The sequence below is a fragment of the Quercus lobata genome, chromosome 4 (genome assembly GCF_001633185.2).
Source record: "Quercus lobata isolate SW786 chromosome 4, ValleyOak3.0 Primary Assembly, whole genome shotgun sequence".
Lineage (NCBI taxonomy): Eukaryota > Viridiplantae > Streptophyta > Magnoliopsida > Fagales > Fagaceae > Quercus > Quercus lobata.
Genome location: NC_044907.1, coordinates 43,143,184 through 43,160,173, shown reverse-complemented (window position 1 = coordinate 43,160,173; position 16,990 = coordinate 43,143,184). Strand labels below are relative to the sequence as shown.

The following is a 16,990-nucleotide window of genomic DNA, read 5'->3' as shown; positions in this document are numbered from 1 at the left end:
AGTTGTTAAGTTGTTACTGGTTCTGATTTGAACTCACCACTAAAATTATTTATTTTGTCATCAATAAGTAACAACCTATAACAACTTATTACTTAAGATTTGTTCTAAAAATGTTGTAAAAAATGTTATGAACATAACATTTTTACTTAATAAAAATAATTATTTTATTTACTAGCTAATATTTGTGCTTAATTAAATTAAAATTTGGGGTCTTTTTTCTACTTGGAGCCTTAGGCGACCCTATCAATTACTTACTATGTAGAGCCAGCACTACTAGAAGCTATTTTTCAAGTGAGATGATAGAATACAACATTATTATTCACATATATGGAAGCATATCAACAACAATTGTTGAATGTGCGTCCCTTCAATGTATAAGAGGCGACCCAGTAAAAATAAGACATATGTCAAGTATGTGTATATATATACGCGTGTGTATGTGACCAAAAAATCTCGTTCTCTCACACTGATTAGATATATATAGTTGTCTTGGGCATTTCCATGGCTCTCTCTCTCTCTCTCTCTCTCTCTTTTATGGTGATATTTCATTAGAATAAAAAAGTAAAAAGTAAATACCCAAAAAGTAAAAATTAAAAATCAAAATAAATAGAAGAAAAAGAGGTGATTTCAACTTCGACCCATAACTCATCCTTTGAGGGTAAATTTCATTAGAATAAAAAGATATTATATATATATATATATATATATATCTATATCCCCCAAAAAAAGAAAAAAAAATAGCTCGCAAGTTGTGCAACTAAAGAAAAAGATCGGCCCAAGAAAGTAAAAAAAAAACAGGGACGGCCCTTTGGGTAGCAAATGTTGGGCCTAGGAAACACCAAGTCCAATATCAACAACATTGGGCTGCACCTCGTAATGCCCTTAGGCCTTAGGTCCTTCAGCTCATTGAAAAATGTTGCTGTCTTGTTGCCTAAAAGCAAACCCAGCACCCAGGCAATGCAAATCGTTTGCAACCCGCCAACGGTAATTTCAAAGCATCATAACGTAAACAAAACACACACTTGCATAGTTGCATTGCATAGAACCTAAAAGTAGTAAAATGTGCGCTGCACTTTGTTCTTCTTCTTCTTTAATACTTCTTATATATCAATGAGAGAGCAACAACAACCAGCACAGTACTTCTGGTCATGACCATCTCAGCCACATTTTCCAAGGCCTTGGAACTCAAGCAAGCTCTCTTTCAAAGCTTCAACTCCATCAAACACCTTAAGCACATTCACGCCCACATTCTCCGCCTCGATCTCCACCAAGACACATACCTCCTCAACATTCTCATACGTCAAGCCTTACATTTCGGTGACACCCATTACACCCGCCTTGTCTTCCACCAAACCACACAACCCAACATTTTTCTCTACAACACTTTGATCCGAGGCTTGGTTTCCAACGATTGTTATCACGAAACAATTCAGTACTATGGTTTAATGCGTAGCGAGGGGTTCTTGCCCAATAGTTTTACTTTCCCTTTTGTTCTAAAGGCTTGCGCGAGGCTTTTGGATGTTCAGCTTGGAGTGAAGATTCATACCCTTGTGGTGAAATCCGGTTTTGACTACGATGTTTATGTTAAAACCAGTTTGCTTTGCTTGTATGCGAGTTGCGGATATTTGGGTCATGCCCATAAGGTGTTTGATGATATTCCTGAGAAGAATGTTGTTTCTTGGACTGCAATCATTGGTGGGTATATTGGTGTGGGTCAATATAGAGAAGCGATTGATATGTTTGGGATGTTGGTGGAGATGGGTTTGAGACCTGATAGTTTTACTATTGTTCGGGTGTTGTTTGCGTGTACGCAGCTCGGGGACTTGAGAAGTGGGGAGTGGATAGATGATTACATGACGGAGATTGGGATGGGGAGGAATGTGTTTGTGGCTACCTCATTGGTGGACATGTATGCTAAGTGTGGAAACATAGAGAAAGCACGATGTGTCTTTGATGGGACTAGTGAGAAGGATATTGTTACTTGGAGTACCATGATTCAAACTTATGCTTTGAATGGGTTCCCTAAAGAAGCTCTGGACCTTTTCTTTCAGATGCAAAGGGAAAATTTGAAACCTGATTGTTATGCAATGGTTGGAGTTCTTTCTGCTTGCGCTAGGTTAGGAGCATTAGACATAGGGGATTGGGCTAGTGGATTGATGGATAGAAGTGAGTTTTTCTCAAACCCTGTTCTTGGTACAGCATTGATTGATATGTATGCAAAATGTGGGAGCATGGCTCAAGCCTGGGAAGTCTTCAGAGGGATGAAGGAAAAAGACCGAGTTGTATGGAATGCCATCATATCTGGGCTAGCAATGAATGGACATGTCAAATCTGCGTTTGGGCTTTTTGGCCAAATCGAAAAAACTGGCATTCAACCTGATGGGAACACTTTCATGGGCCTTCTTTGCGGGTGTACCCATGCTGGCCTAGTTGATGATGGTCGTCAATATTTCAATAGCATGAACTGCATCTTTTCCTTGACTCCTACAATTGAACATTATGGATGTATGGTGGATCTTCTTGGTCGTGCAGGTTTATTAGATGAAGCTCATCAGTTGATAAAAAGTATGCCAGTGGAGGCCAATTCTATTGTTTGGGGAGCTTTGTTAAATGGATGTAGGCTACATCGAGACACTGGATTGGCAGAATACGTATTGAAGAAGCTCATTGAGTTGGAACCATGGAACTCGGGAAATTATGTTCTCTTATCAAATATTTATTCGACAAGCCACAGATGGGATGAAGCGGCAAAGCTTAGGTCAATTTTGAATGAGAAACGAATGAAAAAGATACCAGGGTGTAGTTGGATTGAAGTAGATGGGGTTGTTCACGAATTTCTTGTGGGAGATAAGTCTCACCCCTTATCAGAAAAGATATATGCAAAACTTGACGAATTTGCTAATGAATTGAAAGCAGCAGGCTACGTTCCAAGTACAGATTTTGTTCTGTTTGACATCGAAGAGGAGGAAAAGGAACATTTCCTTGGTTGTCATAGTGAGAAGCTGGCTATTGCATTTGGCCTAATCAGTACTTCTCCGAAAGATGTGATTCGAGTTGTTAAAAACCTTCGTGTCTGTGGTGATTGTCATGAGGCCATAAAGCTGATTTCAAAGATTACAGGAAGAGAGATAATTGTTCGGGATAATAATCGATTTCATAGTTTCATTGATGGTTCATGTTCATGTAGAGATTATTGGTGAGACCAGATATAAAACCAAGGCTAGGATGAGTACTAAGTAACCTGACCTCTTTGAATTTTCTCAAAGATTTGTATTTTTTTTTTGTTACATTCACTAACGAGAGGGAAAACTTCTCATTATTTTGATTTGTCAAAAGAAAGTCACATAGATAATACAATTTTAAATGTTATACCCTGGCGGCAGTCTGTTACTCTAATTCTTGTATAGGATGTTTTCAACTTCTCAATGACGCATTGGAATGCCATCATCTAAGCACATTGGCAGATGTAAACCAGGATAGAAAAAGTATAATGGTAGGAGGTGTCAGTAGGCAAAATAATAACAAGACAACAGCCAATTGTTTGACCATGAACATAAGAGAGGTTTTATGGACTGCAGCAGAGAAGGGGCGCACCAAAGATTGTAAGTATTGCACAGAACCAGTAGTCAGAAAATGATGCCAGAAGGAAAATCTCTCGGATTAAAAGCTGATAAATGTTTTGCAGGTTGCGTGGACAATTTCTAATAGATTGCATGGGGTGTGTGATTTAACTTTGTTGATAAATGAATTATCAGTCAAGTGGAAAAGCTAGCTGCCACTGCCCAGAAGATGATTCTACATCTTTGCTGGGACTGTGACACTTTAAAAAAGACCTTTCTGTGCTATGTGTGTTTGTTTACATGCTTGGTGTATATTTTTTAGTTCTCTTTTGTATTCTATTATGTTAATGGTCGTAATCCTGTATAAACTTTGTTCTGGTTCTTGATCTACCAAAAAAAACAAAAAGGAACAGGAAAAAAAATAGGTGACGAATACATGAAGTAGGCCACAAACATCATCTTGGAACCTCCCTGCGTAACATAGCTCAAAGTTACTAAGTTAGGCTGTTTTCCAGAATATGAAAAAATAAAAAAGGGGAGTTTCCTTTTAATTATTTAAATTTCTTAGGAATTGGTTAGTAATCTTTTGTGCTTTTAGATTCCCCCCAAAATTATCCTCGGTCCATTTGGCTGAAGTGAAATAGAGAGGATAGAAAATAAAGAAGAGAAAACTGATTTTATAAGTGTTTAGTTAGAGAGCATAGGGAGATGGAAAATTGGTAGGGTCCAGGTGTTTTCTCCCCTAACCCACCAAAATTCTATCTCCCCAATATGGGCATAAAATAGAGGGGGATGAATTGTTGCTGTCAATGACTGAACTACCTCCTCCTCATACATTGTGGCATAACATGCCAGGCAAACCATGATTCCTGGTAATTAGTGGCAAGGAAATTCAAGGAAGAAAGCTTTTGCAGAGACCAAGAGTGCCTGATATACATACTGACACCATAACGATGACTCTAGATTCGAAGTTGAGCTCACCATCTAAGCGTGGCCTAGCTGGAATCTAGCCAGAAACAATGACATAACAAAACAAACCCAAATTTTAAAGCACACAACAAATCCTAAATTCTGCTAAAATTTTATCTCAATTTACCAACGGCTAGTGTCAGTTCTCCAACTTCTAATATAGAGCAATAATATCACAACTGCCCTTGGACTTTCAATAAGCCATGTACTTGCTAACGGAGCAGTACATTATTATTCTTTATATTATGATTGACATTTGTGGTTAGACTGTAAATGAACCAAGCTTTTTATAAACAATGGGCAATTTAAACTTGGTTGAAAAAAAGCTTTTTTATGTTAATTTATTTAACAAATGAGCCAAACTTAAACATAAATTTATACTTAACTATTAAATAAGCAGAAGTGAAACATAATAATGTGTTTGTGGATTCAGATCCTCTAGATTTCCTAGGGTACTCTACTAAATAGATTTCTTTAAATCTTAACCATTCTTTAATGATTTAATGGTCTAGATTCTGCCATGTCAGCATTCCACTAACAATAATCTTAATTGTTTTTGTAGTTGCACGATTTTCCTGGCCCAAATTCTATTGATCAGGCCTTGGCCCAAAGCGCAACCCACAATAAATATTTGTAGAGGATAGGTCAAAAAACTTAGCCTCAGTGAGCCTATTCGGTCTGATACATGGACAGTATTGTTGCAGAAAATAAAAACACAAGAATGGATCTCTCACATATGATTCTATTTCTTCAGTTCCTAATACAGTTTTTCCGTCCCCTTCTTTGAGGGACTCCACTACATTATATAGTTCTCCTCCTCTCATCTCAACCTTACACTTGTTGATCATCTAAGCATCTACTTGAGCATCTGTCCCATCAGACGCCCTCATCACTCCCTTTGTGAGTTGCAGAGGCCAAGGTGGTACTGTTCAGGGGTCTTTTCCTCATTAATGCGGCCAAGAGGGTGGTTGGGGCGCAATTAATGTGGTGGTGGCAGCTTTCCATGAGATATTTTGGATTTTATTCATTTTATATGTTGGGAGGATGAACTGAAATGGCTGGGGAGAGTTCCTCGTCTGGGCTTCGTGATGTCCGAGGAGGAGTTACTCCTCGGACAGGTTTCCTTGGCGTTATTGGGATTGAGTAATGCTTCATATGTGGTTTCTCTTCGGACAGGACGCTCCTCGGACGGGCCTAAATTTGGAATAGCCCATTATTTTTGGGCCGGGCTCCACAGTTTTGTTTGCAACATTATTTTATTATTTTAAGAATATTGTTAGTGGAATGCTGACATGACAGAATCTAGACCATTAAATCATTAAAAAGTGGTTAAGATTTAAGGAAATCTACTGGTAGAGTTCCCTAGGAAATCTAGAGGATCTGAATCCTGTGTTTGTAAACAAAATTATAAGTATGAATCTTAATTAATGTATATATTATTATATGTTTATATGTATAAATGTTTAAAATATGCTTTCGAAGACTTAAGATTGGATTATATATAATTTTGTAAATAAGTTCATAAGATATCAAATTATAACTTGTAATTTATCAATGATATATATAGTCTATTTTGTAGTAAAATTATATAAATTTTTTAACAATATAGGGTTTGTGATTTGAATCTAATAAATTAAATAATATAATTTTAATTATAGTTTAGTTATTAATTTTAATTAATAGCATAAATGAATCAAGTAGTTTTGTGAACAAACTCAATTTTGTAATAAATAAAAAATAAAAAATTAATTTGAACATGTAAAAATAAGTGAAAAATCATGAACTTTTTAATACTCAATTTGTTTTGGACTTATTTACTATCTTATTTAGGGTGGGTTAAGGATTTAAGGCATGCTCGCAATAGTGGATGATTAGTTACTATCTTATTTAGGGTAGTTTAAGGATTTAAGGCATGCTCCCAATAGTGGACGATCAGTTCAGATGTACGGGATAGAAATCATTCTCCATGATAGAGAGTATTTTTCCCATTATTGAAACCATCAAAATACTTTTTAATAGAACAACAAAATAATTCTTAACGCACCGTATGTCATATCCTTGGTCGGTGTAAAAGAGAATGATAATATAAAATAAAAGGCATAGTGACCTTGAACTGTTCTATCGCAAATGTTGGCGCGATCGGATGGTCCAAAGACTGAATCTTAACTGTAAGTTTGGATAGAAACTTTGGAGTAAGTGGAGCTTTTAAGATGGCATATTTAATTTTAGGGATAATTACACTTTATCCATATGTGGTTTGCTTCTAATTTAATGTGTCTACCCGTAATTTCAATTTTGACACTTTACCCACCTGTGATTCTCACCGTGAGTATGCCGTAACCCACATCTGTTAAAATTAAGAGTAAATAGGTATTTTTGTACAAGTTTTATGTCTCTCTCCTCCCAAAACAAAAAATAGCACAAAAATGCAAGAGAAAGAAGATCAAAAAGTGATATTTGTTTCCCTTTCCCTTCACACAAATCTTGAACATGAAGAACATACCCAAAAAAAAAAAAAAAAAACCCAGATCAACCTATCACTGACTTAATGAAACATCTTCGAAAAATCATTAAGTTGTAAGATTATAACCCAATTTTCATGGAGGGACAAGGAACTGATTCAACTTCAGTCACCACTCTTCGCCGCTTCCGAACCTTCAGATCAAAATCTCTCAGCTCCTCCAAGAAACAGCTCTCAGTTTCGGCTTCGGCTTCTCTACAAGCTCTAGTATTCGACTGCGACGGCGTGATCCTCGAGTCCGAGCACTTGCACCGACGGCGTAATAAAAAAAAAATTGTCGACCTTGCTCAGAAAATCAAAACCCAATAAGTCTCTCTTTCTTTCAATTCTCTTTGTTTTGTTAATTCTGTTTGTGAAAATCTTCATTTCTAGCTCTCCTGAAGATCCGCCAACTGATTCAACAAACACTATGTTTGTAATTTGTTTTTTTTTGAGAAAATAGTTTGTTGAGGATGTGTGTGAAATGGGATTTTCTTTGTTTTGATTGTTACTGTTAGATAATTTTGGGATTGATTTCAAGAGGTGATGCGATGCGATGCCGTACGGCGTCGAGTGTTCCCATTGAGCAAATGGAGAAGGGAACCGGAAAGAATCACAACACTAGGCTTTGTTTCTTGGCATCTTTGTTAGCTTTCTTTTGGATTTTGTTGCTGTATGTCCATTTCGTTGTGCTTGGAACTAGTAATAGTAATGCCACTGGTGATTCTCTTAAATTACAACCTAGTAATGTCAACACCGATTCAATCAATACCCATTTGCCTGATCCCCATCAAATTCAATCTGACACCCATTTGGAAACTACTCGGGTTCACAAGAGCAAGAGCAAATTAAACCATATTTTCTATAAATATATTACTATAAATATACCACTATAAATATCATATTTTCTTAGCAAGAGCAAGAGTTATTTTCTTCTTACCAAGCCTATCAGGTCCAACAAAATTAAACCATATATCTGCTCTCAGACTCTGGGTTTCACTTTTTTTTTGAGATAATAGACAGAACTATATTAATGTAAAAGAGTAACCGTATACAAATATAAAGAAAAGAACAACGCCTGGGCTTGCTCTAGTGAGCCAACTGAAGAGACAAATAGGAAAAGATAAAGTGCAAGACATATTATGTTCTTCAGATTTTTGGGTATGTTCTTCATGTTCAAGATTTGAGTGAGAGTGTTTTGATCCGTTTTGGGGTTTGTTTTTTACTTATTCTGTGTTATTCTGTGTTAGAGTAATGGAAAGTGGAGAGGTGGGTTGCGGCACACTCACGGTGAGAATCACAGATGGGTAAAGTGTCAAAATTGAAACCACGGGTAGGCACAGAATTAGAGGCAAACCACATGTGGGTAAAGTGTAATTATCCCTTAATTTTAATATAACTTCACTATGCCTCTTCGTTTTTTCTTATAAGTTATAACACGTAGATGAAAATAATAATAATAATAATAATAATAAAAGGCCTTGTGACTAAGTTAATTGTGCCTCCACTTATTCTAATGTTTGAATCCAAACCATACCAAACGAGAAAAAGATCCAGTTTGGACTATCCGATGGCACCAACATTACCTTCCAATCAATAAAAACAAATCAAGGATTTAAAAATAAAAAGTAAAAAATGGCTCTACAAGTCTGATGTCCACCCAGCCAATTAAAGAAGACAAATATGAATATAATAACACAGAGGAACTGAACCAAATGTAATTGGACAAAACTCTATTATATACCAAATATCTTTTGTTTTATATTTCTAAGCAAGCAATGATTAAGAAATAAGATAACGTTCCATCTACGCAGTGGTGGATCCAGGAATTTATTTTTGGAGGGGCCATATATATAATACTTCATAATTCAATTTTTTCCCTTTTATTTGTTGAGATAATTGTTAAAATACCTATGTGTTCATTTTAAAAATGATGAATGCTTAATTATTCTAATTTGTTGACATATGTATTTATGGATTGTATTTTATTTAAATGAAAATTAAGTTTGTTGTTAGATTTTCTTAAATATATATGTATATTATCAGGTTTGGGGTAAAATGATAAGGTTATTTAAAAATTTACAAATTATTTAGGATATTTTCCAAAAAAAATTTATTTTTTTCAAAAATTTGGGGGGGGGGGGGGGGCCAGGCCCCCATTGGTTATCAAGTGGCTCCGCCACTGCATCTACGTCGCCTTATATGAGATCAAATGCCAGCCTTGGCCAAACCCAACTTCACAATAGCCCCTTCTTAAGTCAAGACCAATGGCTCTTGAGTATTCCTCAACCTGAGGAATTTACTAGAAATGTCTTTTCTCCTCCTCGGTTGAAAGCCCTTGGGCCGAATGGATACCATGCCATTTTCTTTCAAAAGAATTGGCACATTGTCGAACCCAGTGTGATTTAGGTCATTCAAGAGATTTTCAAGAATCAAGTCATCCCACCAGATTGGGGCATTACCAACCTTGTTTTGATACCAAAAGTGGCTTATCTGGAGATGATCACTCAGTTTCGACTGATTAATCTATGCAATACTCTCTATAAAGTAGTCTCTTATTATTCTGCAATGTCTCAAACCATTTATTGCAACAGTTATCAATCCACACCAAGTAAGATTTGTGTCGAGTTGCCAAACCAGTAATAATATTATTCTAGCTCAAGAAATTTTATACACATTGGTGCGTAAAAGAGGACAGGTTGGGTACGTAGCACTTAAATTAGACCTTGAGAAAGCCCATGATAAATTAGAGTGGTCTTTTATCCATGAATCTCTAGAATTTTTTCAAGTCCTGCCGAGCCTTATTAAATTAATTATGAACATGATAACATCAACAAGATATCGTATTCAGTGGAATGGAGCGTCGCTACCGGAAGTGAGACCAAGTAGGGGAGTGCGTCAGGGGGACCACTATCCCCATACATCTTTATTCTATATTTGGAACATCTTCCCAGGCTTTTGGAAGAGGCAATTCGAGATAGGAAAATCCACCCTATAGGATTCCGAGGGCAAATTCGCATTTCCCATTTATTTTTTGTAGATGATATTTTCTTGTTCACCAAAGCTAAATTAAATGATTGTCAGAACCTTTGTAGTGTGTTGCAAAAATTCTGCATTGCATTGGGCCAAATTATTAGTACCCATAAATCTCATATATGGTTTTCACCTACTACTCCTTGAAGAACAAAAACTCTTATTGCAAGCCTCTTTGATACACCAACTACGACACAAATCAGAACTTATCTAGGGACCCCTATCTTTACCACACGATGTACAGCCACTACATATTAATTTTTAGTAGATAAAATCCAAAAGAGAATTGCAGGCTGGTAGGCAAAATATCTTACTATGGCTGGACGTGCCACATTAATCAAATCTTCAATGACTTCTATACCCCTTTATGCCATGCAAACAACCCTGCTCCCCCAGAAAGTGAGCCAGACACTAGACAAATACAGTTGAAGGTTCTTATGGGGAGATATGAATCAATAGCGAAAATGCCACACAGTAAGTTGGGAAACTATTATGACACCTAAGGAAGCAGGGGGACTAGGTCTACTAACAACTAGCCATATGAATGTGGAAATTCCTATGAACCAAGCCTAGCGTCTTCATCAGAATCCCAATATGTTATGGGCTCAAGTCTTAAAAGCCAAATATTTCCCAACCTTGAACCTCTTTGATAACGTCTGCAATCCCCAGAGCTCCCATATTTGGAATGCCTTGCATGAAGGCATGCAATGGCTCCGGCATGGTATGAAATGGATCTTAGGTGATGACCAAAACATTCACGTATGGCAGGATAACTGGATTCCTGAGGGTACCCTCCGAAGTCGTGTTGTCGGGCCACTATTGCCAAGTGAAGAACAACGTCTAGTTAATTCACTACATAATAACCATAACTAGACTTTCGACTGCCTCCAAGTGCCTCTCTAAACATATAGAGCAAATTATTAAAGGTATACCTGTAGCACAAGTTACTAGGATTCCTGATTCCTTTGTGTGGCCCTATAATAATGGTATTTGTTTGGTCAAGTCAGCCTTGAAATATCTTTTCCAAACAAAAAATGTGCCCGCTGAAAAATCTCTGTGGAATTGGATATGGAAGCTTCTATGTTCAAAAAAGATTCAATTCTTCATTTGGAAAGCCATGCACAATCGGGTTCCTACATGGCAGTATTTAGCTTTTTCTAGACCATACATAAGTGACCACTATCCTCGATGCAATAATCTTGAAACAACAATCCACATTTTAAGAGACTGCCTATGGGCCAAGGAGGTTTGGTGCCATTCACCAGGTGTCTTGCCACTTACATTTTTTCAACTACCTCTACAATTAGGGGTGTCTAGAGTACCTGAAGACTCGTCGAAACCGATCAGCTCGATCGGAACCGACCCGTCACAGCCGGACCGACACCTCAGATAGGTCGATAGCGAGTCCCAATCTTTAGAACCCAACCCCGTATGGGTCGAGTGGTGGTTTCGTCCTTAAAAACATGATCTGCCCAATGAAACTTGAAAAAGAAGGCCGAAATACGGCAATGTTTGGGCTTCTCAGCTTTGATCCGGCCACGTTTGGCCTTCCTTTACTCAGATCCGCTTAAATCCTCACTCAGATATGTTTAAATCCGGCGAATCTAGCCCAGATATACTCAAACTCGGCCAAATTCTAGTAAGCTCGACTCTAACTTGGCCAAATCTCATTAGATTTCAGCCAAATATCGACCAGATTTCCATAGATACGAAGGAATATCAGCTAAATCTCGTTAGATCCGGCCAAATCTAACAAGATCCGACCAGATTTCAGCTAAAATCCGGCAAAATCACAAAACCCGAAACCGACCGATTATTACCCAAAACCCGATACGACCCAACCTAGTTGATCTGAAACTTCCCACGGGTAGGTTGTGGGTCGAAATTTTCCCCACCCGAGAAGGTCGGGTCAAGTCCGAGTTGGGCATAAACCTGACCTAGCCCGACCCGTGGACACCCTTAACTACAATCATGGCTGCAAACCAATGCAACTGGGGATGATGTTTTCTTGAACTTGCAACTTCCTTGGAAACTATACTTCCCATTTTTATGTTGGCATCTATGGCTAGCTAGAAATGAGCATATATTCCACAATCAGTCGAGTTCCCAGAATAGACTTATTTATAAAACGGTCCAGGCGACTATTGAATTATTTTACTTAGTAGGTCTTGATAAATGAGTCCAATTTAAGGTATATCAACCAATACATGGACTGCTCTAGCTGAACCATTTATAAAGCTTAACACGGATGGCAAATCAATAGGCAAATCAAGAATGGCAAGGGCATAAGGCCTTTTGAGAGATAGCTCTGGGAGATGGATATTGGGTTTTTCTTTGAATCTAGGTGTTACATCCAATAATGTGGCAGAAATAGAAGCAATTCGTCAGGGGCTTCAATTGGCTTGGGACTGGGAATTTAAATTTATCCACATTGAAATTGATTCTATGATAATCTAAGCCTGGTTAACTAAGGAGAATTCTAATTTCCCTCCTGATGTGTTTCCTTTATTATGTGATTGCAAGAGCCTTATGGCGCAGGCATGGGAGGTTTGGGCACACCACATATACTGTGAAGCAAATGAGTGCACCGATGGTCTTGCAAAACGGGGAAAACACCAACAACAAGTTTTGTCTATATATGAAACTTGTCCTACTTTTGTGAATTCGTGTTATGTAAGAGATATAATCGGCCTAGGGAGTAATAGGTTGTGTGCCCGAAGGTAGGCTATAGCTGTTGATGTATGAACTTTGTTTATAATTAAATAAGACCTCCGTTTCTACTATAAAAAAAATTAAAAAAAAAAAAAATCTTAAATAGATTAGCATTGTGATGCTATTTGGAATATTTCATTGATTCAGCAAATTAATAAGGGCAAAAATTATTATTATCATAATATAAAAAAAAAATTATATAAATTTAACAATCAGGAACAATTTGGAACAAAGTTGGATCATTTGAAATACTTTTATGGTCATTTGACTACAAATTTGGAGCAAAATTTTTTTTAGAAGTAGATTGATTTGAAATTGTAGTAGACTAGTATTAATACTTATCTTTTAACTATAGATATTCTATGTTGTTCCTTAGATTCATTTCTTAAGATTTAATTATGTGGCTACTTAACTAAAACATACATTTCCATCTTATGAGAAAAAATTCATATGACAAAATCTTAAAAATGGAATCTAAGGAATAGCACTTAAGTACTGTACTTAAGTCTCTCTCTCTCTCTCTCTCTCTCTCTCTCTCTCTCTCTCTCTCTCTCTCTCTCTCCTCTCTCTCTCTCTCTCTCTCTCTCTCTATATATATATATATATGTATGTATGTAAAAATAAAATAATATTGAACTGAGAGTTAGAATCCTCAAATCGATAAATAATACAAAATTCCAGATTGGTGTGAAAAGAATCCCGAATTTGCCACTAAAACCGTGACAAAACGATGTTTGAACACTCACAAGGGACAAGTAGACAACAAAATTTGAATTGGCTAAGTATATTTTTTTTGGCGAAAATGCACTTTTGGTCCCTACATTTTGGGCCTATTTACAATTTGGTTCCTAAATTGATTTAGCTCCTAGGTCAGTCCCTGATTTTCAAAAATCGTTTTTAAAATAATCCCTACCATCAACCCAGTGACAGAAAATGCTGAGGTGGCAAACAGAGGTCCTAGTTGTCAAACCCATTTATTAAAATAATAATTAAAAAGCCAGCGTGTCCTTCTTACACCCACGTGACACTGCCACCTCATCCATGTCAGCATTTTAATCAATAAAATAAGCCACGTCAGAAAATTAATCAATTAAAAACACATTCCAGCACTAAAATAAATCAAAAATCATATATATTTAATTTAAAAAAAATTTCTTCATGTTCTTTATGTTCTTCAATTGTTCTTCGTGTTCTTCCCAAATCAAACCCAGCAACAAAAACTCAAACCTGTCACAAGAACACAAACCCAGCAACCAACAACTCAAACCCAGATCACTAGGACATAAATGACAACAACAAGAAAAAACCCAAATTCAACACCTCAGAGATCATCAAACCCAACACCGTTAGATCTACTACAAATCAAGACCATTGAATTCTTCATGTTCTTCCCCAAATTCTAACACAATCAACACCGAATTCTCCAACAAATCAAACCCATAAACCCAGTAAACAAACCAATCTCCAACAAACCTATAAACCTATAAATTTTCTTGGGAAACAAACACAAAAAACCCAATAAACATGCATTTTCTTGTTCTTCCCTATTCTTCATGGCAGAAACCCATCTTCCCCACAGCGACACCGATCTCCACGGCCACATTGATCTCCACCTCCATTACAGACCACCCACCCCCACAGAAACCCAGAAAAACCCAACCACCTCCAACGAAACCTGTAAACACGAATCCAAAACCCACAATCCAAGACCCATGGCCACACCGATTTCCACAACCACATCGATCTCCACGGCCACAACCCACCCCAACGAAAACCCATAAAAACCCAATCAAACCCACTACCACCATCACTGATCAAACAAGAGAGAGGGAGAGAGAGTAACCTGCTGATTGCAACAACGATGGTTGAAGATTCGAGTTTTGAGGATGATCAATAGCGATGGTTGAAGATCCGAGCTTCGAAGATTCGAGGATGGCAACACCGATGACATCGTTCGTGCATCTCATCTCCTCAACACCGAGATCCGCATCCTCAAGGTCCTCTCTCTCTCTCTCTAGCTAGAGTTTCTTCAGCAATACCATGAAAACTAAAGTAAGCCTCTTAATCCGTTTGTTTTCATATTTTTTAATTTTTTATTTATCTATGCATTATAATTTTAATTTTATTGATCAATTTATGAAAAACAAATTCTAGTTTTTATATCTATTTTAATTTTAATGTAAAGCTTTCTTTTTCAAAAAAATATATATGATTTTTGATTTATTTTAGTGCTGGAATGTGTTTTTAATTGATTAATTTTCTGACGTGGCTTATTTTATTTATTAAAATGCTGACATGGATGAGGTGGCAGTGTCACGTGGGTGTAAGTGGGACATGCTAGCTTTTTAATTATTATTTTAATAAATGGGTTTGATAGCTAGGACCTCCGTTTGCCACCTCAGCATTTTCTATCATTGGGTTGATGGTAGGAATTATTTTAAAAACGATTTTTGAAAATCAGGGACTAACCTAAGAGCTAAATCAATTTAGGAACCAAATTGTAAATAGGCCCAAAATGTATGGACTAAAAGTGCATTTTCGCCATTTTTTTTTTCTTTCTTTTTCCCCCAAATCAATATGCATATGTTATTTTAGTGTCTAGATAAAAGCATATAAAGGTTTTTTTTTGGGTTAAAAAAAAAATATATATATATATAAATATATATATATATATATATATAAATATATATATATATATATATATATATATATATTTGAGTGTGATCCTTCACATTTTCTCCAACGTAGGTAACCCAAAAGTGCTATTGTACGACAAAAAGGAATATTTGCAGAATGACAAAACAATATGCTCTATATATACATGAACGAGATAATTTTTTTAAATAAATTTTTTTTTTCAAGAAAGTTTTTAAATGAAACTTATTTTTTTTTGAGAAACTTTTTAAATGAAACTTGATAAAAGAACTTTTAATTTAGTTTGTATGAAAACTTTATAATATCTAAGTAAATAATAAAATCCCTCAACAAAAAATATATATATATATATATAAATATATATATATATATATTATAAAAAAAGAATATTTTCTTAATTTTAAACTCAGCCACTTTTCTGAGCAAAAAATAAAAATAAAAATCAGCCAAATGAATTACAAAATGTAAAATAAGTATCTGTTTGATATTAACATAAAGTGGAAATACTATTGTTTGTAAGGGACCCACCCACCATTTTGATTGGTAAGAGATAATCTTAGAATGTGTCGTTGCACCTTCACCGCAATTGATTCGCCAAAATAGAATGGCCAATAATGTGTTTACCAAACGTACGTGCATCTTTTATTGTTGTCAATTGTGATCGGTTGATTTATTGTTGTCAATTGTGATCGGTTATAATGCTGAAGGATGGTTCACCTAACATACCTCTTTCTTTCTTTTTTTAAGAGATCTAACATATACTTTGAACGGACCATCTAGAGTTTTTATATATATATATATATAAACGTTTCTGCCTTATTAGTAAAATCTTCAAGGAGTATAAACGTTTCTTATGGGTTTCTAACAATAAAATCTTCAAGGAGTATACATGCATTGGGAATTTTAATTTTCCTATATATGGGTTTCTTGCAAATTGCTCTTCAAAATATTATTTTACCGTTCCAGAGAGATCTGAAAATTTTAAATTGTTGTACAATCTTATCATCATTCAACAATGCTATGTGATTGCTATGAAACCCCGAAAGTTTAATTAATTTTAGTGAATATTATTCATCCAGGTGCACAATCCTTTGAAGGGATTCATCCAAGGTCATATTTTTAGACAATTTCATTGGTGGCCATCTTTAGGGTTTTTTTTTTTATTTTTTTTTATTTTTTATTTTTTTATTATCTGGTCTGTATTAAAAGCAGGTACGTGTATATATGGATAACTCAAATACTCAACCATTTCTGGATTCCTCATCAGTCATCAAACATCCTAGAAAAATGGTGATTTGGACCATTATCTTTATATTTTATTTCGATAATTCGATTATAGAAGGAAGATTTGAACCATACATGATCTCTGTTGAATATATTAAACGACGCCAGTTAAACGACAAGGCTTTGGATGACTCTGGATCATTATCTTTATATTTTATTTCGATAATTCGATTATAGAGAAAGGAAGATTTGAACCATATATGTCTCTGTTGAATATATCAAAAGACGCCGACAAGGCTTTTGACGACTCTGGACCATTATCTTAGTTGTGGAGATA

At 35.9% G+C, this 16,990-nt stretch overlaps 1 protein-coding gene across 2 annotated transcripts; it reads left to right on the top strand.

The window, feature by feature from the left end:
- Positions 1-999: 999 nt before the first annotated feature.
- On the top strand, positions 1,000-5,117 carry LOC115986307 (putative pentatricopeptide repeat-containing protein At3g08820). 2 transcript variants are annotated; one of them, XM_031109171.1, is made up of 2 exons: positions 1,000-3,602; positions 5,092-5,117. In XM_031109171.1, the coding sequence occupies exon 1, from the start codon at positions 1,149-1,151 to the stop codon at positions 3,198-3,200; it is 2,052 nt and encodes a 683-aa protein (XP_030965031.1). In that variant the 5' UTR covers positions 1,000-1,148; the 3' UTR covers positions 3,201-3,602; positions 5,092-5,117. The 2 variants fall into 2 exon arrangements, with proteins under 2 accessions (XP_030965031.1, XP_030965030.1); XM_031109170.1 differs by lacking the exon at positions 5,092-5,117 and adding an exon at positions 3,686-3,766.
- The last annotated feature ends 11,873 nt before the right edge of the window (positions 5,118-16,990 follow it).

Bases quoted from the DNA above. Each gene is read 5' to 3' on its own strand.
- LOC115986307 (XM_031109171.1), top strand. From the start codon at position 1,149: ATGACCATCTCAGCCACATTTTCCAAGGCCTTGGAACTCAAGCAAGCT.